This window comes from Leuciscus leuciscus (assembly GCF_965113295.1).
Source record: "Leuciscus leuciscus genome assembly, chromosome: 2".
NCBI classification, from domain to species: domain Eukaryota; kingdom Metazoa; phylum Chordata; class Actinopteri; order Cypriniformes; family Leuciscidae; genus Leuciscus; species Leuciscus leuciscus.
In genome coordinates, this window is record NC_138726.1 from 37,421,455 (window position 1) to 37,446,981 (window position 25,527).

General features: G+C 37.9%; 1 protein-coding gene across 3 annotated transcripts; it reads left to right on the plus strand.

Annotated features, from left to right (window-relative positions):
* The first annotated feature begins 1,388 nt into the window (after window positions 1-1,388).
* On the plus strand, window positions 1,389-22,949 carry slc6a2 (solute carrier family 6 member 2). Of its 3 annotated transcripts, none has more exons than XM_082161152.1 (15): window positions 1,389-1,814; window positions 2,089-2,574; window positions 4,012-4,143; window positions 4,506-4,743; window positions 11,637-11,775; window positions 11,953-12,087; window positions 12,218-12,321; window positions 16,576-16,700; window positions 16,899-17,011; window positions 17,274-17,402; window positions 17,875-17,974; window positions 19,273-19,373; window positions 19,855-20,022; window positions 20,727-20,798; window positions 20,935-22,949. In XM_082161152.1, exons 2-15 carry the CDS (start codon window positions 2,277-2,279, stop codon window positions 20,956-20,958), a joined length of 1,878 nt encoding a protein of 625 aa, XP_082017278.1. In that variant the 5' UTR covers window positions 1,389-1,814; window positions 2,089-2,276; the 3' UTR covers window positions 20,959-22,949. The 3 variants fall into 3 exon arrangements, with proteins under 3 accessions (XP_082017278.1, XP_082017280.1, XP_082017279.1); XM_082161154.1 differs by lacking the exon at window positions 1,389-1,814 and adding an exon at window positions 1,876-1,893; XM_082161153.1 differs by lacking the exon at window positions 1,389-1,814 and having other exon boundaries at window positions 2,005-2,574.
* The last annotated feature ends 2,578 nt before the right edge of the window (window positions 22,950-25,527 follow it).

A 25,527-nucleotide genomic window follows, 5' to 3' on the forward strand; every position in this document is an offset into this window, starting at 1 on the left:
AATTAAGAGAGGGATTTCGGGGGATTTGACCTTACTATAGGGGGAAGTGAGCAATATTTTCTGAACATATGTTTAAAGGCATGCATCCGCACAGAAATTTGATTCATCGAACATAAAGCTGTTTTATTTTACATGGAGCAGATCCCCACATGCATGGTAGTAGGCTACATGCTGCTTGATTTTGAGGCATTTCCAAGTCCCACATGGCACAATAGTAATGTCACATTTGACTTTGAAGCTCGTGCCAAACAAAATATCAATGTTCAAACTCCTTCACTCTTTTGACCATTTGACCTTTGTGCCGCATCTTACTGTTTTGTTTTAGCGTCTTGTGCATGAATTAAAAGAGGTTCAACTTAAAACTTGTCTCGATACCCAGCCTTTTGTAATAATTAGCGATGTGGCTCTGCAGTTGGAAAATATTGGATGGCCCCTAAGTCCTGTTGTCATTTAGGATATTATTTATACCAAAAGAAAAGTGTTTTAGTAAATGTTTTTTTAAGTTGACTGTTAGTTATAAAGGTGCTAGGGGTGTCATGATTTGCATGCTAATTTTATATTTCTTTACTAACTTTAAAAAAATATATTATACTGCACTCTTGGCTTCATTAAAACACACACACACACACACACACACACACACACACACACACACACACACACACACACACACACACACACAACACACACACACACACACACACACACACACACACACACACACACACACACACACACACACACACACACACACACACACACACACACACACACACACACACACACACACACACACACACACACAAAACACACCATATATCATTCTGCAAAACCAGAAAAAAAGTTTTTTGAATTTAGTATTTTTTCATGACATTACATTGAAATAGGCTATGTCATAAACTTTGTATAAATATAATTCTCAACTGTTATATAACAGAATTCATTGATTTACCATTTCACTTTATGTGGGTAAAATGGCCATATGGGAAGTCCATTCAATACAATGGCTCTATACACTGTATCTAATTTGCATATTAATGTGTTCTTGGGGCAACATGTAATAAATAAGATGTGTAATAATAGGAGTACTAATTGGCAACATTTTCGTAATAATATCTAATATTTCATAGGAATATTGATATATAATTTCTTTACCTATTCACTTGTGTCTCCCAAAATTCCTGATAAACGTGTTTTAAGTCCTGGTGTCTTCTACAGTGGACATGTAATCAATGCCCTGTTTTGTAACAGAAAGTGATATTTTGATTAGAAACCCCATAACATTTTCCTGAGATGTTGCTTTATGAAAAACAATTTGAAAATTAGTCATTTAAATGATAATTACAAAATATTATAATTTTCCATACATTTGGTATCACTAAAACAATCGTGACATATATGATGTCAGAGAAATTCACTAAAATATAATGTCCAATACAGAGGACAAAAGTCTATTTCTGGAGGAAATGTTTTCAAACTCTTATAGAAGACTATAGAAGAAAAAGAAAAAAAATCTCGCAAGGTGCTTATTTTTTAAGTCCAGCGGTGGCGCACCGCATGTTTGTAGATGAGTGTGGCATTCGGGGGTGGAGGGGAAGCTTCAAAAATACTAACAATTTGACGACGGTGATGATGATCATACAGAAAATATCACGTGTGGAAAAACTGGATGTTTGTTTAAATGATCGCAATTTATAGCCTCCAACTGGAAGGGAGGGGAGAGTAAAAACTTCCATGAGAAGCAGGCAGCAGTCTCTTATTTTCTGGACCAGGCAGGAGAGACGGATCATGGAGGGACCCCCTCATGTTGACAAGTACAGAGTCATCTTTAAGTATTCCAGACTCCACAAGAGACACTTTATGCAGACATATACAGTTATTCCATGAAGTGTGGTGCGTCCAACAGGAAATGTCGAGTGATTGTCACTGTAAAGTTTTCTTTTCTTCGTTAACCGTGACACAACGCTTTCGAACATTCATTGATTGTAAATCGTTTTGCGCACTCGGTTGTTTAACAGTGTTGATGGTGCATGGAATTGCTTTAATGTCTCACAGTAACAGTGAACTTTGATTTCTCCTCTCTTTTAGCTGGTGAAAGCTGGGCAAGAATCTCTACCTCACGGGGAGAGCAACTGCTGTAGCGTTTCCTATTCATCATCATCATCATCCTCAGCAGCAGCAGCATCATCAGCATCATCATCATCATCGTCAGTGCGAGCGGCACGCATCTCACTTGCTCCACATCCTCGGGGCCACGAGAGCGCTAGGGCGCAAAGATGAACATCCAAGTCCTGCCTGAGCACAAACTGTCCTCGGTGGCCCCGTTGAAACAGTTTAACGTGGAGAAAAAGGAAGTGGAGCTGATCCTGGTGAAGGAGCAGAACGGGGTCCAGTACACGAACTCCTCTGTCGTGGCCTCTCCGAGCTCCCACGGCTGCACCCCCGGCTCTGGTGAGGATGTGGAAAGGGAGACATGGGGCAAGAAACTGGACTTTCTACTCTCTGTCATAGGCTTTGCTGTGGACCTGGCCAATGTCTGGAGGTTCCCCTACCTGTGTTACAAAAATGGAGGAGGTAAGATTTATTTATTTTGAGGGTCACCCTTTACTTTACTTTTACATACTGGCTAATTATTATGAGTTATACGTAATAAACTACAATTTTGTGGAGCAGCTTACAAACTCTTAGCTATTGCCTTTGAAATTCATTTGAATTGCATATTTGTATAACAGACACGCTGCGTCTCAAACTGTTTCTAAAACACATCCTGTGTTTCAGAAATAGATTTGAGTTAAATAAATGTATTGCTGTTCTGATGAGTAAGAGGATCTTAAAATAAATGAAAAATGCTAGTCAAATCTGTCCATTTGTTAACTGTTGTCTTAACATGTTTCTTAAAAGATTAAACATTTTACTTTTTGAAGTTTTTACATTTTCAGAAAAAGTATGCATTACTACAATTCATGGAGAATATATTTTATATCTTTTTATTGTATTAACATTTAACAAAGCAATAGCCTACATATACTTTTAAACTATAAGGTATATGTTAGGTTGGTATATCAACATAATATAATTTAATGACACATCAATAACTGTTACATATGCAGTCACCGAGATATCGTCCTAGAATTCTTGTAACAGCATCTCTGAATTTTTAATGTGAAGTTAACTACAGATGCAAGTTTTTACTGTAAATGTAACCTTTATTAAGTGAAACAAATACAAAAGAAGAGGTTTTTTTTTGTGTGTTTGTTGTTTAGACATTAAAAAAACTTGCTTGGCACAAGAGGTTTTGACCAATGATACTTGAAAAAAGATAATTTCATGATCATTATGACTCAAATCATTCAAGATTATGAACCAGTTGTTTCTCTGAACAACCTGCCAGCACTTTGTGCTGGAACTAGATGTCAGTGTCAGCAAACTCATTAACTACTAGTGGGCTGTTGTTTAACAGTTTTGTTATCTTTTATAATTTATGAGTAACTAAATATATTTTCTCACTCTTTAGGCATGTAGGTAAGTTTTGAGACTTTTGCAAAAGTGCATTCATTTAAATGCATCATGACAATCACTGGCCTTTTAGTAAAATAATCAAAATATTTCCTTGTGCGTGATAAACAAAGCACCAATTATAATATTAAAACCGGCTTCAGCAAAGACAAATAGAGCAGGGTAGATTGCTAACATCTCCGATTTTGAAAACATCATGGGTCAGGGTTCAGACAGTTTCATGGGGAGGTAACATGTGACATTGTAATTCACCTCTAATGTAATGGCTACACCATGACTCATTTTCCCCATCTGAATATATTATAATGCAAACTACGCAAAGTCAGAGTTAAGAAGTGATTATATCAAACTGGCTCTAAATCCACTGTAGATTGACCATTCACTACATTAGCAGCTACAATGACAAATGTCTATTGTTCATTTGTCATTTATTCTTTGGCCATCTGTAGAATTCTGTCAGTGATCAAATGTAAAATTCAATAATGTGTCCCCCAGGTGCCTTTTTGATCCCATACATTCTGTTCCTGTTTATTGCTGGGATGCCCCTGTTTTACATGGAACTTGCCCTGGGCCAGTATAACAGAGAGGGAGCAGCCACTGTTTGGAAGATCTGCCCTGTATTTAAAGGTACATTGAAAATTTGTAAACAAAAGATGTTGAGATGAAATGTACCATGTTCTCAAAACACTGTGAGTTGCAACACACATAGCTAGTTCACGACCCAATGAACGGCAAAACAAATGTTCTAAAATAGCTTTTTGGATGTTTCATTTTCACACTGACCTGGCGAACACAAATCACTGATCCAACAAAAACCAACAACTGTGTTTGTTGGGGCAGTGAACTAGGTTATGCAGTGGCTCTGATGTGACTTTGAAGTCAGTGCAAACACTTTCAACTTAATGTATTAAAGCAAACAGAGGCCTGAAACAGATAAAACAAAACTTTTGCCCATTTACTAACAAAATATTTGTGACTTTCCTCCTCAGGCGTGGGCTACACTGTGATCGTCATTGCATTGTATGTGGGCTTTTACTACAACGTCATCATAGCCTGGTCTCTGTATTACTTATTTGCTTCATTGACGAGTGAGCTGCCCTGGCTCAATTGTGGTAACTCGTGGAACAGCCCCAACTGCACAAATCCAAAGGACATCAATGGCACCTTCTTGGGTAATGGAACCTCCTATGCCAAGTACAAGAACACACCGGCTGCAGAGTTCTACGAGTGAGTCCAAAAATCTTTTGCTCTGTAGCTTTGCAGTTGTAATTGAGTTGTGTATTATTGCACAAGCTTATTTACAGTAACATGAAAGCAAACAAAGTTTTAGGTGTGAAGCAATGTCAGTTAAAAGAATTCAGGCAGTTGATAGGCTCACTATTTAAACGACAGCAGTTAGCTTGAGATTTGTTCAAAAGTACAAGTGCCATGCTTATTAAACAAACTCTTTTATTTTATTTTGTCAGGTGTTCCAAACACATTAAAACAAGTACATGAAACATCTCCACTAACAAAATCAGTTATGAGTGATATACCTGTTTCACTAGTCAGGTGTTTCCTTATGTTTCACAATATCTGTGATGTTTTCCGACATTGTTCCAATTTGTCATGTTGTACCAGTTGCTTGCCGCTTCCTATGGAGTCTTGCTTATAAAGCTTGAAATGGAGCTATAACTCACCTATCTCTGTTCAGGATTTATTTTCTATCCATTCTTTCATTCCGTTAAGCATGGAATGTTTTGCAGGGCTGACACAAGCATGACACATATGCACAGTATTGGCTGCATAGCCAATCCATTGATATCTTTTAGATCAGACAGGAAAAGATGAAAAACACATTTCAAACCTGTGCTGTGCCTGTGTCTCTGTCTCTGTCAGGTGTTGAAGGGTTTTGGGCTGTAATTAATTATTACTGCTAGTCAGTGCCTGATTTACCTCAAATTGTGGCATACATAGGCAAAATACATTTTGGGTCACTGTATTAAAAGTTGATATTGTGGCTTTATATTTAGTCAAACATTTGCATTTGTTATTATATTATAAACATTTGACCAAAATCAAGCTTCAATGTTTCAAAGTCTCAAAGAGTTTCAAAGTTTCTGACCAGCGAATGTTTTGTCCATCATTAGACCTGCGTTTTCATCAACTTACAACTTAATAATTTATAATATATATATAAATATATACTGTATATATATATATATATATATATATATATATAGTGTTTCTTGAGTAAAGAAAACTATGTACTTATTCAAAGAATCCGTTCTTTATTTACCCTTGCATTGCAAACAAGCAGAGACGGTTCAAACTGCGTGCAGCACTGCATTCACGATAGAGGCGGGGTGGAGTTATGTGGTTTCACTGACAGTTTGAGGATTCAAGGGGATACGAGGTTTAGTCTGAAGCTCTTTTTAATACTTTTCACTAAATTAAATATTTTCAAAATCCACAGACAGACGTAAAATGTGACATTACCAATAGTAATGATTTAGGCAAAAAAACTAAAACAATTACGAAATATGGAGATACAAGGTTTCTACCTGATATTTAAAATTATCTAGAATAGATGTTGTCTTATAGAGTTTTAGCATTAGAGTGAAATAATTATTTAAAAAAATATTATATCTCCACATAGTCATGTGCCTAGAATGCATAAATCCAGCCCTTCTACTACGTAGTTGAATGAGGAGTCAGCTATGAAAGAGACTAAACCGGTGAGGTGTATCATTGTTTACTATTAGAAGACAGGTTGATTTCCGGCCATTCTAGCAGCTATCATAATTTTGTGGCTAGATGAGAATTATTATCCTTGCTGACGGAAAATTCATGAGATCTTTCATCTTTAGATGGAAAGTTCAACTACAAATGAAAATTGTCATAATTTACTCACTCTCATTACAAACCTGTATGACTTTGTTTCTTATAACAGAAGAGATTTTAATAGATTATAGAATGGACGTCAATGTTCACCAAAACTGTTTGGCTACCAAAGTTCTTAATAATATCTTCTTTTGCCATTCCACAGTGGAAAGAAAGTCATATAGATTTAAATCGACATGAGGGTGAGTAAATGATGACTGAATTTTAATTTTGGGGTAAACCATTCCTTTAAATCATCCAGGTATATTGAACCCTGCTGCTGCTCATGAGTAGAACACACACAGGCATTGTTCTGATGGCAAAAGGCCAAAAGGCAAAAGATTGTCTGATCAGATGTGAAAACTATTGCCTAAAAGTGCTCAAAATTAGGTCAGTATCACTGAAACTTTTATGCAGCTCTCGAAACTCTGAAATTCCTGTCTACAATCTATGACGTGTATAGGGCTATAACACTCTTGATGTAGACTGAAAGAAAGGCAGGCACTTGCACTTCAAAGAAAAGCAGTCCTTTTCCGTGTCTAAGGGAAAATTTGGCTCCTCGTGTTGGGGAAACCAGAAGGATGCATGGAACAATGAAGAACCCACATCACTCGCACAAAATCACAGACATGTCATCAGATTCTAGTGAGGGTCACTATGTGTTCATTCCTTCAATTTATTGCTTAAATATGATGCAAGTTTGTATATTCAGAAATTCTTAAAGAGTCTAACATCACTGGTAGACTGTTTCTGATGCACATTAAGTGTGAAAATTAGGTTACACTTTATTTTATGATGTAATTATACATTTAAATACTAAGTAATAATAATGAACTACATGTACTGTAGGGTTAGGGTGTGGTTTAGGTTAGTTGCATGCAATTTATAGTAATTACTATAGTAACTACATGTAATGTGTGTGACAGACGCTGTAAAATAAATTGTTACCAATTATTTTTCAAAGTATAATACACAGAAATATAGATGTTTCAGCTCCAAATACAGACAAAAACTATAGCTAAAGCAAACATTTATTCATTTTAAATGATTATATATTATTAATATATAATCTATTGTAATTCTTCCAACCCTCAACTTGTTTCTTCCTTGTTTCTTCTACTTCTTTTCCTGTCTTTCCTGGTGATCTACCACTTCTTGTACTTGCTGCTTGCCTTGTTCTCAGTCTGTTTAGCTGTTTTTCTCACTTTCTCCCTCTCCTGTGCTCTTACCCTCTTTTGGACTGGTTTCCCACCCAGCAGTGCTTTGAAGTGTCATTTCCCCAGCTGTCTTCTGTATGTGAGGGGATGTGGAAAGCTGTCATTTCCTCCACTCTTCCCCCTCATGCCGCTCCATTATAATAGTTTTCGGCCACCAGTAATCCTGCCATCATGGTACAGCACACAGGGCACTAGAGAATATTCATTACCATCACACATACAGCAGACTCACATGCTCAGCAGGTGTGCCGTACACTAAATATTAGATTAAGCAGTGTTTTGTTCAGAATAGCTACAAACCAATCACAGAAAAAGCTGTTGAACCAGTAGCTATAAATCTGGACACCCCAGATAAAACCCAGTCAAATTCATTGGTCTTACACAAACCCTCATGCTACACATCTTTCTAAAACAACCGACAACCAGACAAAAGCAAAATATGACAAGCTCAACAAAGCGAATTTCATCATCTTGTGCGCCACCCACATATCCTTTCACTATGCTGTCTCTGCCGATCTTGACATGTTCGAGTCAATCACTGTTTGTTGAGAGTAATGAACCGTTACTGCTCCATTGTATTGTTTTACACGGCGGGTGTCCTAAATCTAATTATTACGTCATTACTGAAATCTTGTCTTATCACACAGTGTCAGATTTAACACATGACTGAGGTCATGAAGACAGAAATAGTGGATTTTGAGGAAAACATATCATCATTTGGAAAGGCAAGACAGAGATTTGTAAAATACTTATTCTGCCTTTAAATAAGAATCAATAAAAATAAATAAAATAAGCGTCCTTTTTAGATTCATTATAATGTGCTTGTTTGATTTTTTTATCATGAAGTTTAACAAATGCCATGGGTTGTGTTTCAGTAAATACTCGTATACATGTAATATGAAGGTTATTGTCTCAAAAATGCTATTTATTTGCAATGCTTGATTTAATTAATTACAAAAATAAAAAGGAAGGAAATATAAAAAAATATATAAACAGCCCTGAACTCGTGTCAGCCCGAGGGGTCCATAACCACAACGAATGTGCAGTTTCACAAGCACATCTTAGGACATTCTGTTGCCTGTTATGAAAACAAATATAATTTGCTCGAGTTAAGCAAGCTGTGATGAGACCCCACATGCCATCAGAAATCTCATCTGTGGCCATTTTCTGGCTTAGAGTACATGTTGAAGGATATGTTGAAATCATAGGTGTTTGGATTTAGCTTGGCAAGGACAGGACATCAGATGAATGAAGAGCTCTAGAGGGAATGCTTGCCAAGATACTCAACAATCTAATGTAATTATTCAATTAGGGGAGGTTCACATCTGTCCTGCGTCTGACCAAACTGCTGTCACACAGCCTGTGTGTTATTGAAGTGTGGAAGATTATTCAGGACGTTTTTTTCTATTTGTGTGTGCCTTGGACTTTAAATTATGACAGTTGATTTTTTTCATAGTGTAACACAATGATTTGTCATTGTCATTTGCTATAAATAACAAATCATGGGATCCTTTAAAAGGCAGCTTAAAAGTGCATACAAAAGTCCAGGGTCAAAGAATGAACAAAAGGTGACCATGATGATTTAGCCTTATTACTGTTTGTTTGTTTTTTTGCTTGTGCTTGTTGAAAAGTTATTTATATGCACTGATGTCACATGCAATGTTTTGTTATACACTTAAACTTTTTAGTGTGAAATTACAGTATATTCCAGGTTAATAATTGCATTTAATAATTGACTTTCACAGTAGGACTTCTCTTGTATCTAACTGGACTCTTGGAATATCATACTGTATTTCTACAGTGCATATATTATGTACTCTGAAGGTATCCAGCAAGCAGTGTGGCATGAACAGATTATGCTGTGTAGTTTCTGGATTCTTGTTGATTTTATCTGTGCTGCTGAACTTATTTTTGTTTCACTTTTAGCAGTTTGTGTTGTTAGTTTATCTTGTTCAGAATTGATTTTATTATTATTATTTGTTGAGTGTCACATTGTTGTGTTTTGTATGTCGAGTATTGATGTCTGTGCATCATTAGGTGATTTGAAAAAGAAATCTTGTGTTGCAAGATGATGTCACACCTTTCAAAGATAAATATCAGCAGCTGCTTTACTATTTTGAAATATCCATTTACAAACGAGCCTTGAGGGTTTGTCTGGCTTTCCTTTTCCTCATTAACTCAGTCTTGATGGCTTCGTCATCTGTGTTTCTGTAGACATCACACTTATGTTTATCCCCTTATTCCCAGTGCATGACCAAATTAAACTTAAAGTTTAAAGTGTTGCTCTTAAAGACAACTTTGCCACTTGACAACTGTCCTAAGGCTAGTTTTAAAGGTAAAATAGAGATGGATCAAGTCTGCTTCCATTCTCATCGTGGCTACTAAAGTTGGAAATCAGAAACAAAGTGTATTCAAACAGAGCAGAATTAATTTTTCCTTGACAAGATACCTCTTTCAGAAGGAAAAGCTACAAAAAATTCTCTGGCAGTGCTATAGGGGTTTGTTTATAATATAAGAACAATGGCCTGTACTGTTTCTCCTCTTTGAACCTCACTGGGAGGCGCAGCACAGGAATCATTCAGATCACATTCTATAGAGACTCTTTTTATAGGGTGTATCCAGATATTCTTTTTAGAAACCAGCAATAATATTCATTTTTAATTTTTTTTTTTATTTATGCAGCCATAAAAATGTTAGAAAAATAGGTCATCCCTCCAGGGGAAGTAGAACCTGAGGGATAAAGGGGTGTATGGGTAATTTACGATCTGGGAAAACTTTTGAAACGATTGACACAACACAGTGTGTGACAGACTGAAAATGCGTGTGTTTGTACTAGTCTAGTTATATTAATTGTAATGGTTGTATGTCTGAGTGTTTTTGTTGTGTGGACGTGTAGTTTGTAGTTTTACCTGGTTTCTTGTCTCCTCTTGTTATTCCCTGATTGTTTTTACCTGTGTCTTGTTACCAATTAGCCCTTGTGTATATGCTGTAAGCCTTTGCGTTTCCAGTGTTCTTTGTCAGGTCTCACGGGTGTATTGTTTGATGAGCTTAATTCTGTTTCTCTGTTCCTTCTATATTATATAATTTCAGACACTGCATATGGATCCAGTGCTACATATTTTCTGAGATATCATTGTTGCTCGAGTGAGAGCCAATTTTTTTTATATAATATAATTGAAAATCTCCTAATTTGGCTAAATCATGTTTTTCATCAAATCTATAAAAACTTATGTGAAGATTAGGTTGATGTTAGTATAAAATAAACATCAGGACAGAGAAGACTGTCTTGAGGAAACTTAAGCATAACATAAAGCACATAAAAGGGTGTAGGAATGTGCTATAAAAACAAGATATAGTTCCCTAGACAGAGTTGACGTGGACTAAATTCTTTGTAGTTGTATATTCTTTATAGGTTATTCAGTTATCAGGACAAGGTTTTATCATACATTGACTTGGGAGAACATCCCTTTCTATTTGATACATGCAACAGGGATACTTAAAACCCCCTTTTCCAAGTATCTTAAGTATCAAGTGACAAGCTACTCCTACATCCTCCCAGAATTTCAGTGGTTTGTAACTGAGTGAGCCCCCCCACATCCCTGTGTGGAGGGCGTTCCTTACACAATTGGACCTGTACAGTATATTTTCTAAACCAATTTTTGTGTGAAGATGAATATTTTTACGCTATTCTCTTGGAGCATGACTTGAAATAGAGCACGTTAAAATAATGGATGTTTTATTTGTTGGAGATACATTGATAAGATTTATCCATAATTTGATGAGGAAAACAATCAAAAGGATTCAAAAGGATTGTGGCCCAGGACACTTCCTTTACTACTGGAGAGCCTATGAACAAGGCACACAACACTACATTTCTCTAGAAAGAATGTTATATTATTCCAAAATATTTTTTATTTAAAATATGTTTATTTATTTTTTTGCCATATACAGTAAAAATGCATGTATTGCAAAATATAAAATTAATAAAAATTATTAAAAATAAAAACTTTTCCATTTTCCATACCATTTCTCATCCTCCAGACGGGGAGTGCTGCACATTCATGAGAGTAAAGGCATCAATGACCTGGGTCCTCCTCGCTGGGAGCTTTGCCTCTGCCTTATTGTGGTCGTCTTTATCCTCTACTTCAGCCTGTGGAAGGGAGTCAAATCCTCTGGAAAGGTATAAAAACTCTCAAAGAGTTTATAGCTTGATTTCGTCTGTTCCTGTCAGTCATGTGTCTAATAATTTCTCTCTCTATTTAATAATAACATTTTCAATTTATATATCACTGTTCATTGTAAAGTGATCTTAAATCAATGGGCAAAAATGGACAGAGCTTTATTTGTGTGTGTTTAGGTGGTGTATATTACAGCTACTATGCCCTACATAGTGTTGTTGGTGTTGCTGATTCGAGGCATAACTCTCCCTGGTGCAATGAATGGAATTAGGGCATATCTCCACATTGACCTAAAGAAGCTCAATAACCCTCAAGTAAGTTCATACCAATAGGGCTCAACTTATGTGATGAACTAATTCCAGATATATATCATGGACCTCAAAAAAATTGTCACAACGACATACTTCTCTTAGATGGATTGTCACTCATTTTTGTTTGCTGCAGGTATGGATTGATGCAGCTACTCAGATTTTCTATTCTTTAGGAGCTGGGTTTGGAGTCCTTATTGCCTTCGCTAGCTACAATAAATTCGACAACAACTGCTACAGGTACGACAAGTCTTTAATTCAAGTGGTAAGTTCTCTAAAAATAACTTCTCTTCAGAATTACAGAATTTCCCAATTCTTCCTTAGTGGTTGCTAAAAACAGGTTCCAACGTAAGCAAAATATTCTTACATAAAGGCTTATGTTGATTTATTGCTTGATCTGTTATCCCATGTCCATTCCACACTGCAGCCCAACAATGGGTAGTCCACTGAGACTGTGAAGCTCTGGCTTTGCTTGCTTATTGTGTTGAAGTTCTCATGGAAATGTCTCGGTTACTAATGTAACCCTCGTTCCCTGAAGGAGGGAACGGGAGATGTAATGTCGACGTGACGACATAATTGGGATCACTTCAGGGAGCCCTATCATCTTCGAGTGTCTACAGAACGAACCAATGACTGTTGGCGTGCGTGAATCGTGTCAGCAGTGCGGGTATAAACAGGAAGCGGGCGCACGAACACATTGTTTTTCGCTGAGGAGCCGAGATAGTGACGGCCGTACAGCGATGGTCAGCAACAGTGGCGACGGGACGTTACGTCTCCCATTCCCTCCTTCAGGGAACCGAGACGTTCCCTTTCAGTCGCTCACGTTCAACGTAACGTTGACTTGACAACGTAATTGGGATCCCTTGGAAAACGCCACAGTTGCTGCCACATCCAGCGCCCTACGTAAGACTCTCAGACCCCCAACTAACAGGGGCGGAAGGCCCGTGTAGAGGGAGTTCAAACTGTTGTTCCGTTATACCCCACACAGTGGAACTCTTGGATAACACTGGGAAAGCGTGCCTTTCCAGGGGAGAGGGACGCTGCCCGAAGGGAGGTACCATGTGGAGAAAACACATGTGGACTGGCCGGTTAGGGGCAGTGCAACATATGTAATGTCACTGGGGTGGCTCCAGCCTGGGAAGGGGGAGGCTACACCGGACAGTGACGGTAGAGCGTACTCTGCCAAGGGAAAGACACAGGCTCACCGCAGGAAGCTGATCGTGGAAGAATACGCATGGGATCGCCGCAGGGATCACCACATATGGAACCCAGCTTAGCACAAGTTACACAAGCATACGAGCACTAAGCCTGGTGTCGGATGCTCCGCAACGTCTGACTGCCGAAGGAGTGCGGAGGAACTCTACAGGGTTCGCCTGAGTGGGGAACTCGACTGGAGCAAAAAGCGCACGTATCCGTTCCATGTGGAAGGGAGTGGCGCAGCAAGCCGACACTAGGGCGGGAACTTTGGTGTTACCGGCTGGTTGAAGTGAGCACACAGAAAGAAACTGGCTCAACACGTAGGCTATAAAATCTACCGAACGTGTTAGGTGTCACCCAGCCCGCAGCTCTACAGATGTCTGTCAGTGAGTGGAGTGGGCTTTCAACCCGGGTGGGCAGGGCACGCCTTGGGCTTCGTAAGCCAAGGCGATGGCATCCACTATCCAGTGGGCCATCCTTTGCTTGGAGACAGTCTTTCCCTTCTGCTGGCCTCCGTAACAGACGAAGAACTGATCTGAGGTCCTGAAGGCTTTGCGTTCTGTCCACGTACAGGCGCAGAGTGCGAACGGGACAGAGAAAAGCCAGGGCTGGCAGGTTCACCACCTGGTCCCGGAAGGGAGTGGTAGGAACCTTGGGCACGTATCTGGGCCGGGGTCTCAGGATCACGTGAGAGTTATCCGGGCCGAATTCTAGGCACGATTCGTCGACCGAAAATGCATGCAGGTCCCCTACCCTCTTGATGGAGGCCAATGCAACCAGGATAAGTGTCTTACAGGACAGGATTTTTAACTCAGCTGATTGCAAGGGCCCAAAGGGTGGTCTCTGAAGTGGCGAAAGGACCAGAGACAAATTCCAAGAGGTTATAGAGAGCGGGCGAGGCGAATTTAGTCTCTTCGCCCCTCTTAGGAACCTGATGATCAGGTTGTGCTTTCCCAATGACTTACATTCAACTGCATCGTGATGTGCGGCACTCGCGGCAACATACACTTTGAGGGAGTGTTCCTCATCCTCCCTGACTTTGCACAGGGTCTGTGCAAGAAGGCTCACTGGGGGAAACGCAATGTAAACGGCACGAAGCGACCTAAGATGCTTCTGACTCCAGAGGAGGAGATGGCAGGCGAGTTGTGACATGTGACGGGAGCTCTGGGTCAGCACCACCCTCGTGCATGTCCATGAGCGCCTGGGCCTGGTGGACCTGCAAGAGCGCCATGGCATGTAGGGCGGAAGCAGCCTCTCCACAGGCTTTGTAAGCCTTCGTCGTGAGACTGGACGAAAACTTACAAGCTTTGGACGGGAGGTGTGGATTCCCCCACCAAGAGGAAGTGGACGCTGCCCACTCTGAATCGGCCTCGGGCAACACGGCCATAGTCATATTCCCGCAGTGGGAACATGAACTATTCACAAAAGCTGGCTCAGCATGCTGAATGCCCAAACATGAGAGACAACTATTGTGGCCGTCTGCTGGCGTCAGGGAAAAGATGTTTCACCACTCAATCGGTTGTGCACTTAGGATTTAACCTCATAATACTCAATTACATCAAAAGACTAATTCATTTTAAAGTTTTTATTGCAGCGGTGGAAATTACAATTACAAGAGGTGATAATTGTCTGGGTAAGGATGAAAGAATGGTGTTGTAAATAAGTTTGTCAATTAATAATCAATTTGTCAGGAACTGTTAAAGTTTAAATTGGTAAACAGTTTAATTGGTCACAAAAGGCTTGTGGATGAGGTGATTTCCTTTCATGAATGAAGTGTTTTGAAAGTGTGAAGAGGCAAAACAGATTAATTGATTTATTCATTTAAAAGTCAGTGCCCACTTTGGTTAGCTTGTGTTAAATTGCTTGAAATCATGATGTCTAGTCAATGCATACATCTGAAGAATGTTAAAGGGATAGTTCACTTTGAAATACATTTTTGGTATGTTTTAGCTTACCTCAAGGGCATCCAAGATGTAGGTGTCTTTTTTTCCGCAGTAGTTTCAATTTTGATATTTTTAGGTCAAACCGTTCTTGTCTGTCAGTCATATAATGCAGGTCTATGGTCATTATCTCAAAACACAAGCACAGAGTCCAAATTAAAACAATTCCCTGTCGTCCAAATTAAACAATTCCCCATCGTAAGTACACATTGATGGCCTAAGACACGAAACGAGCGGTTTGTGTGAGAAAACGAACAGTATTTATATCGTTTTTACCACTTATACGCAGCCATGTCATAGTGATCTGATCTGACGTGTACGCAGACTGGTGCATAGATATATACACTAGATGTCGCCTTAAAGACATTCGTTCCAATGAACTGCCGTAGACAAGGTGACATCTAGTGTGTATATCTATGCACCAGTCTGCGCACACGTCAGATCAGATCACTCGGACATGTCTGCGTATAAGTGGTAAAAACGATATAAATACTGTTCGTTTTCTCACACAAACCGCTCGTTTCGTGTCTTAGGCCATCAATGTGTACTTACGATGGGGAATTGTTTAATTTGGACGACGGGGAATTGTTTTAATTTGGACTCTGTGCATGCTGTTTGAGACAAGTGACCATCGACCTGCATTATATGACTGACAGACAAGAACGGTTTGACCTAAAAATATCAAAATTGAAACTACTGCGGAAAAAAAGACACCTACATCTTGGATGCCCTTGAGGTAAGCTAAAACATACCAAAAATTAATTTCAAAGTGAACTATCCCTTTAATGACTTACAGTAAGCAGTATTGATTTCACATCCCAATATGTTGATGTATAAAGCTGAACTCAGATCCAACAGATTTTTGCTCTCCGGGGTACAGATGTTTTACTAAGACCCAAAATCTACAGTTATTCAAAATAGGACATAATGTTGCAAGCAGATGTGCAGCTCAGATTTATGTGCTTCTTCACAGACTACACTAAATGGTTCCACCCTAGTTCACACACTTTGAAATGTTTAAAATCAGACATGATTTGTTATAATACTCCTTCTTAGACCTTTTGTTTGGTTATGAATTGGGCTATTGTAATGTCTAGTCGTTGCAACTGGCAAACATTGTGGGAACATGAAACAAGGTTTCAAAATACAATGGCAAACCTGAAACTTCATAGTTTGTGCTTTGCACAGGAACCATCTAAATGAGTCTTGATAGAGATTTGAGCGGATCCACAATGGGGTTTAACCACAGCTTTGGGATCGGCTCACTGAGGGTTTTAAGTGTTTATGTCATAGATCCTTCTCAGCAGTTTTGAGACTTAAGGTGTAATGTAAACTTTCATTTTGTGCTTTGTTGCAGGGATGCTCTTCTGACCAGCACAATAAACTGCATAACCAGTTTCTTCTCAGGGTTTGCCATCTTCTCAGTCCTGGGGTATATGGCTGAACAGCATGGTGTCAACATAAAGGATGTGGCCACTGAGGGTCTGTTACTCCCACATCTTCACTGTCCTGTCTTTTTTATGCATTGCTCAACCTTTTCATGTTTCTCAGTTTTACACTGTGTACTTCTCTTTCTTCTTTTGGGGTTAACCAGAGTGACCCTAAACAAACTTTTTTGGGGGGAGTAGTGCAGTGTCCTTCTGCTGATCTGTGTTTTCAATTGTTTATATCTGTGTGCAGGAGCTGGACTGGTGTTTATTATCTATCCAGAAGCGATTTCAACTCTACCTGGGTCTACATTCTTCGCAATAGTCTTTTTCATTATGCTTCTGACTCTTGGAATTGACAGCTCTGTAAGTTTAAATGAATCTGGTTATTGTCTAGGTTCAGATGATTTTGTATTTGTATGGTAAAGAGCATGCATAGAGTTCTTTTTGTTAAACACACCTTTTTACTTGCCAGCGCCATCTCACATGAAATTGAATAGACAAAAAATAAATAAATACAAATACACTAATAAGTAATACTACAACTAAAAAGGTGTTGCTTTAAAATATATTGCCTTTCTTTAAGAGTACAATATTTTCATTTTATTTGATGTAATGTACTGTTTAGATGGGTGGCATGGAAGCAGTAATCACTGGGCTCTCAGATGACTTCAAAATCCTCAAGAGGAATAGAAAGATATTTACGTTTGCTACAGCATTTGGGACATTCCTAGTAGCCCTTCTGTGTGTCACAAATGTAAGTCTGTTGGGTTTGTGTCATTTAACTTTGAGTCTAACAATTGCTTTAGTCAATTGCCAAGTGTTTAGGCAGTATCACAATATGAAAATACACTTGTTGATATTTGATTTATTAAATTTTGCAAAATTGTACATTTGGATTGTAAATATTGTGCTGTTTTTACTGCATAATATTTATTCATTGTCTTTAGATTCAGTGACGTCATCCATGTGATTGCATCAATTGAAGCCACACTGTGGATGATTTCACCATGCATTGGCTTATAGTCAAAATAAGAAATTAGCATAGTGTTTTTGTGAATACATTTTAATATGATTATTTACATCATGAGCAGGCAAATATTTTATATGATTATATCATGAGCAGGCAAAATCCACAATACATAATTACATGCAAACAATATGATAATGAATTAATCAATAAAAGTCCTTTATTCAGCAGCATTTGTCTTGTATCTCGGTCATGACAGGGAGGGATCTATGTGTTGACCTTGTTGGACAAGTATGCTGCAGGGACATCCATTCTATTTGGGGTGCTGATTGAGGCCATTGGAGTATCTTGGTTCTATGGTGAGCAGATACACACATACATTAATGTTTATAGACCATCTTCCACTACTGACCCAAACTAATTCACATTTACATGGACGTTGCATAAACCATATGATGATCCTTCCATGTAATCTGTAATCTGTATGTTCATTCATGTTTTCCCAAATTGATAACATCATTTCTTACATCTAGTAAAATTATTGTGGTTTGCAGTCTGTTTCACAGCACACTGGGGTTGTGTGCTATAGCCTTCCTGTATCTGTTTCTCAGTCTTACTCCCAGGGATTCCTCAGCATCATACATTCTAGATTTTGGCAGTTTAGCTAGATGGCTGGTTTAGGATTCTGGGGGCATCTTTCTCCAGACAACCATTCAAAAGTAGCTGTATATGTAGACAAATATATCCACTATTATGTTTATTTGCAGTTATTCACAACCACAAAAGTTGATTATTTGCATGCATTTTAAAGCCTTGCCGGTTAAACGTTTTATTCGCACACTGTTCTGACGTGCTTTTCTGAGTGCATACATCCGAAGCGCACACTAAAAGCCTGACAACCAGCGCGAGTACTAAACTAAGTTATCTTTTGCGTCTTATTGCGCTTAAACTGTCAAATACACGGAAGGTTTACATAAACAGTGAAGTGAAGTTTACATAAACATAAATCATGATAAAATCGTGAATCGTGATTATCCTGAAAATGATATTTTTGCCATATCTCCCACCCCTAGTCTGCCCTCAGATGAGTGTAGTTTTTGCATCTTCCAGCAGGATTGAGAAACACAAGCATTTATCTCATCAATGTGTGTATTTATACAGTATATTATTATTATTCCAAAGCATATGTAGTTCTAGTTGCGGCAGACAACCCATGTAAGGAATGGGAGGACATTTATTTTAGTCCTAGTATGTTTGAATTTTTTTAATTGTTTGTTTACTTTCAGATGCATTATCTGTAATATTATTTTGACAATAACTCATGAAAGATCCTTGGCTACTTCAGAAATATAAGGATCAGTAACTCCCCCCAGAGCAAACATGTACAAATAGTTCAGAGCCTCAGGATTAAAAAATGTAAAGATTATCAGCACTGCCTTCCGTGACATTGCTTCCTGACATCGAACGCTTCTCATATCTCCTTTAAATTACGTTACATAACTTTTGAACACAGTTCGTCTAAGATTACAGTACAGAGAGTTCAGATCATCATTGATATTGTAAGAAGAGAAGCCACAATTCAGAGAAAGTTCTCGGATTCCTTTATCTTAAAATGATGTCCAGATGCTGCTAATTTCTTTGTGTGTTTGCCTCTTAGGCGTGGACAGATTTAGTGAGGACATTGAACGCATGATGGGCTTCAAACCAGGGATCTACTGGAGGCTCTGCTGGAAGTTTGTCAGTCCAGTATTCTTATTGGTGAGTGAAAAAGAACGAACATAAGACCTGATGTGAGTTTTATGGTTATAATGTCCTACCTCTGCCCCTGTTAGATTACACTCTAAACCAGTTTTGTCAGATAACCTAAAACTGTACTTGATGTGGTAACATCAATTATGTGGTTTTACACAAGTAAAGCAAATCATTCTACATAAACTTGGCATTTCTTAGGTGCATGTCTGTAATATTTTCTGATATGAGTAGAGGTGACGTATTCATTCTGGGATGTACCCTAACCTACCAAAGCAGTTCTTACAGGCTAGATGGGAAAATTTTTGGTCATTGTTCAGATAAAACAGGCACCTCATTTGGACTTGAAATACAGCTGATACAATCAAATAGTTTCAACCAAAAAATAACTTGATTTATTTTCTTGTGCTGAAAAATCTGATTCTTTTGTACAGAATAGTGAATTACTTTTGAATGTTTCTGTACTTCCTAACTTCTATTTTCGGTGCAGTTTGTGGTGATCGCCAGCATTGTTACCTCCGGCGACCTGAAATATGATGAATATACTTTCCCTTACTGGTCCAATATTGTGGGCTGGTCCATAGCCTTGTCCTCCATGCTGTTTGTACCCATCTACGCCATCTACAAATTCCTTAGTATGCCAGGCACATTAAAAGAGGTAAGCAAACACATACACTCATGTTTACTTAGCTATCTAAATGGGGACATAAACTTCTATTGTTTTTGCATACAGCAAGTTATAGAAACCACATCCTAATCATAACAGAAAACTTTATACATTTTTACAATTTTAAAAGTTATGTAAACACACACACACACACACACACACACACACACACACACACACACACACACACACACACACACACACACACACACACACACACACACACACACACTCATCAAATCAGATTACAGTAGGTTTTACATTAGTACACCCCTTTAATTTCACTCACTTGTAAGAACGCTGGATACACAAACTTCCAGCAGAGCCTCCAGTAGATTCCTTGTTTGATTGCCATCATGTGTTCAATGTCCTCACTAAATCCGTCCTTGACTTACATCTGCTTCATGACTTTGTGTGGTCCTAGAACTGTGAGATATTTTCATCTGTAAATGCGTCACTTCCCAAAGCCACAAACATGCTACTGGCATCTGGCTCAGTGCTTTCACTCATATTTTCCACAAGCGGCTTTCTACCTTAAATGGTTTCAGAGATCATCTAACACATGAAGAATAAAATGCTACATTGCCATACGTTTCGAAGCAGATAATTGAGTTTTTGTTTAGATTTGTGGTTCATTATTGCTGTGCGTTTATGCCTGCTAGTTCACTTTATGCTTTGACTGTCTTCCATTGCAGAGGATAGCGTACTGCATTACTCCAGAACATGAACATCACATGGTGGCTGAGGGTAATGTCAGACAGTTCAAGGTAAGACCTGGGCACAGTGCTAAAGTTACCATTTACAATGAACAGTTTACCAATATTTAACAAAGAGAGCCTAGCCCTTTTGCAAAACAAACATCCTTAATTTTTTTCTATTTTCCTTTTTGTCTTGTTTTTCCAGCTCAGACATTGGTTATCCATCTGATGAAGGGGTCAGGTGGGAGTTCCCTCTCAAATGCTACTTTAATGCTGGAGAAGAAATGGTGTGTGTGAGAGAGAAAGGTTTCTGCAAAGGTCTCTTACTGAATGAAAAGTGTCGCCTAAGAAAAGGACAGAATGAAGCCATTGCTTTGTGCGTTTCCCATCCAGTACAGTTACTGTCCAGTCTGCTCCATTTGTGTTCAGTGGTTGACTTCGCTTTTTTATATTGTTGGGCAAAATAAATGTTGTGCATGTAATCATTTAGTTTATTTTTTTAAATCATACCCTTATGTTTTATTCCAAACACCTCTCAAAAGACCTCAAAAACCTTCAAAACAGTTATTTTTTGCGTTTCAAAACATTTTAAGATGTCTTTCTTTTTATAAATCATTTTTGGGTTCTAGAATTGCATTTCTGTGATGGTTATAGGTCAATGTTGGTGAAAATGTAAAACACACTGAAGCTTTATTATCCTCTATGGCTGGGCAGTTGAATGTGTGTTTATATGGAATAAGTGGGTGTGACAGGTTAACTTACACCCCAGATTTAAGGTTTACTGTAGGTGACACACTGAGAAAAAGAAACCTCCTTGATTTTCCAGGAAATCTTTCACGCCGTATAACAGGCTTGGATCATTCTGAGTCATTGCTACAGTACAGTATATGTTAGCATGCAGCTGTGAGTTTCTCACATTTGACCTTGTTTCCCAAGAATGGTTTGATTTTGCAACATCTGGCTTACATCAAGGGTCCAACAAGAATTATCTCAAGCACATCTTTTCCCTTTTCGACACACCTCACGAAGCAGACATACACCACTGTGTCAGTGCCTTATCTAGCCATAAACTTCCTGTCATTAAGCCTCTCATCCTCGTGAAGAGAGTGCCGGGACTTTCTTTATAACTAAAACATCTCATTGAGAAAGAGTCTCAATTAACTCCATGCCAAGGGAAATTTATAATTATAGTTTTCAAAGTAAACTGAGATCCAATGATATGCCTCAAGTAGAGCTCTTCTTTTGTTATATTTATATATAAAGGAAAAGGGATTTTTAGTTTTTTGGATCAATATTTTAAGCTTTAATTATGGCTTTGGATTAGAGCAACAATTATCATTAGGACCAATTAGCTAACTTATTGTATGTCAAGAACTTTTTTTGAAACATATAACAAAAAACACATAGAACATTATAATTTGAGCTTAAGGACTAGTTGAAGTCCAGCTGACCATGTAAAGCTTACTAATGTTTGGATATGCTTGGCAGTGGTTTAGCTCATTTAGTTCGAATTGTGTTTGATTTGACAAAAGTTTAATTGAAAATCTATTAACACTGACAATTCTATTAATTGAGCTTTTGTGGTACAGTCCCATTATCAAGTGGTCCCTTTGAACATTTCAAGCCTTTTATGGGTTGTGTGTGTGTCAGTGTGCGAGTATAGATAACAGATTAGGTTTCTTAGGTTTGCAATGTTTTAACATTTTTAAGTGCCAAAATTAACTCCCGTCATGTTTGTTTCTGTTTTATTTATTTGTGTAGGATAATTTTGCAAAAAAAAAAAAAAAAAAAGAGAGACAGAAAACATGATCTCTGGTAGGAAGCAAGCAACATATGTGGATTATGAAATATAAAGAGATAAAAATATATTCTTTTGTCATATATCTAATATTGTATGTATCAAATTCTTTATAAAATGTGAATGTAAAACATTTTAAGCAAAGTGTCTACTGTTATATCATGCTGTGTGATGTTGGTAAAGATATAAATATTCAGAAATGTATTATTCCGTGTAACCGGGGGTGACATAGCCACATGAATGTAAACGGAGCAGCTCTGGCGTTTCTGAGTGATGCTTACAAAATAATGTGTACAACTACAAACTTATACTTTTGATTGTGAGTGACAAATATATATGAAGAAGTCAAAATATGCACATTATAACAATAAAGTCCTTTCCAGTACACAAATAAAGTAAAAATAAGTGTTTTGTCTTCTTAATGGAGCATTTCCTGTTGTTGTTTTGTTTTTACCACACACACTTGACAGTGCTCATCTTTTGTGGCCCTTGGTTATATTGATGAGAGATTACAACAGTGTTATGTCCTGCTGAGCACAGGCTTACAGCACTGTTTTCTGTCTCTCAATAGCATTCTGCTTTTTGTGTGTGTTCTGTTTACCCGTCTTTTGCCGGATGTAAGCCGAACCTCAGCTAGACAGAGGCCGAGCGTGTGCCACACAATGCCCCTGAGCCTTCACTGTAATTCATAACCTGGAAGATTTTCCTCTTCAATGAAGGTTAGTGCCAGATGGATTGACTGATCCATTGTGGTACTCATAATATCCACTGAACAGTGTAATGCAGTCAAACTGTTTTGAACAATTCGTTTTTGCAATACATACACTATAAGGATTTTTATGAACTAACAAAAACTACAGAGCTTTGATCATATTACTAAGAATTTAAATATAATCTTACTAAGACATATTACTCAGATATTATGCATTTTATGTAAGTAATCTGCTGAAGATTTCATTGATTTACATTACAAGCTATCAGAATGTCATCATTTTTCGCAATAAAAATATCAGCAACTGCGCCAAATTGCATATTTTTGCTCCATTTGGGCCTCGAAATAAAACGTAGGTGTTTTTTCCTCGAGTATGAGCTTCATATTATCCTATATCATAGGAGCCATAAAAGCCTGATGTATGATGCTCAACAAAAAAAAACAAAAAAAAAACATATTTGCAAACTTTAAAAAAAAGAAGAAGAAAAAATAAATGTCTTTTATATTTTGTCTAAAGGTTCAATTAACGGTTACATTTTTTCCACGGTTCCCCATCATTTAAAAGAAGAAGATTTTTTTTCTGTCACTGACTTAGGCTTTACAGGGTTAACTACATTCTAGAGTACATATACAAATAAATTAAAAATAAAACGAATCCCCACAAACTGGATCTGAATCTTGAGATCAGAAATAAACATGCAGACAGTCATTTCAGAATTTTAAATGACAACAAAAAAAAGATAACAAAATAATTTAATTTCATCTAGTTTCTATTTTCACCATGACATTTGGGATACACTGTGCAAAATGTATGTTAGGGAGGTTTAGGAAGCAGAGTTTCTCGAATGACTGAAGGGTCCTGATTCTTTCTCTCTTTTCTCACACAGTATGTAATCTTACAGGACAAATGAAACAATGTCCCCTTGACCTTGTATTGAGAAAATACAAGGTTTTAATGATTTGTTTATAAAGAAAAAAAGTGGGAACGACACCAATTAGTCTGAAAGACAAACAGACATGAGCAGGAGACAGCAGGAATTAAGTGCCTGAAAGGAGATTAGAGGCTTTATTCTGCTTCAGTTTGTCTAATCTTGGGACAGAAAATAATGAATGAAGGAGAGAAAATGACAAGCTTCTGCAACTGAGAGATGAACGCAGACTGGAAGAGACAGGGAGAACATTACATAAAGAAAAACATGAAGAAAACTCAAAGACAACCAACATGAGAGGGTCCGGTGGTGCATGCGAGGAATGTGTTTAAAGTAGAAACTCCAGCATGTACTATTACTAATACAAATGAACTGTAAACTGTACTGAAATGCCACAAATCAGGGAGCTTGGAGGTGAAAGATCTCTCCATCTCTGCTTACAGTAAATGTGTCCTCAACAAGCAAAGGTAGTGGGTCACCAATGCTTTAACTTTCTCCTGCAGAGGGTCTGTGTGCGTAAATGAGGCGCTGGAGTCAGATTGTATAATTGCTTTTCAAGACAGATTTTCAAAAACACATTAGGCAAACAGTAGCAAGACTTACACTGATTTATAAGTTGAACTGTGTGAGTCAGAATTGCATAAGTGGAGCAGTAATTGAAAATGTATGTGGTAATTGCAAAAAAAAGATTAACATTCCTCAAGAATGATTTCTAGTTAAGAATTCCTGCAACATGCTGACTACATTTGAGAAAAGAAGTATTATGCTCTTAAGGTTATTGACTTTTGGGCTAAATACATTTAGGCCTATTATTAATTATCATTTGTCTTTAGTAATTATATGAAATCCTCTTAATTAACAATCACTTTGAATTTGTTTGCTATGAGTATAATCAGGCCTAGAAAGTAAATTTTTAGAATGGTAAATGGTAAATGGACTGCATTTATATAGCGCTTTCACAGACCCAATGGCCACCAAAGCGCTTTACAATATTGCCTCACATTCACCCATTCACTCACTCATTCATACACCGACGGCGGTGTCAGCCATGCAAGGCGATCCAGCTCGTCGGGAGCAGCTGGGGTTAGGTGTCTTGCTCAAGGACACCTCGACACTTGGTCAGGTGGAACCGGGGATTGAACCACCAACCTTCCGGTTTGTAGACAATCTACATGAACCACTGAGCCACTGCCGCCCTTAATGTTTGGATTGCATTAATTGTCAGTATTTCTGTTAAATAAAATAAAGCCCATCTTTCCCTGTACATTTTTTAGGATTATGCTGATGGTTGAAGGAGACGTGAATGGTAAGACCAAAAAGCAAACAAATGTATTTGATGAATTTCTGTTAACTATAATT

Coding starts and splice junctions, on each gene's coding strand:
- slc6a2 (XM_082161152.1), top strand. CDS start 2,277: ATGAACATCCAAGTCCTGCCTGAGCACAAACTGTCCTCGGTGGCCCCG. Junction 12,322..16,575: donor TTCGACAACAACTGCTACAG/GTACGACAAGTC, acceptor GCTTTGTTGCAG/GGATGCTCTTCTGACCAGCA. Junction 20,023..20,726: donor TGCCAGGCACATTAAAAGAG/GTAAGCAAACAC, acceptor CTTCCATTGCAG/AGGATAGCGTACTGCATTAC.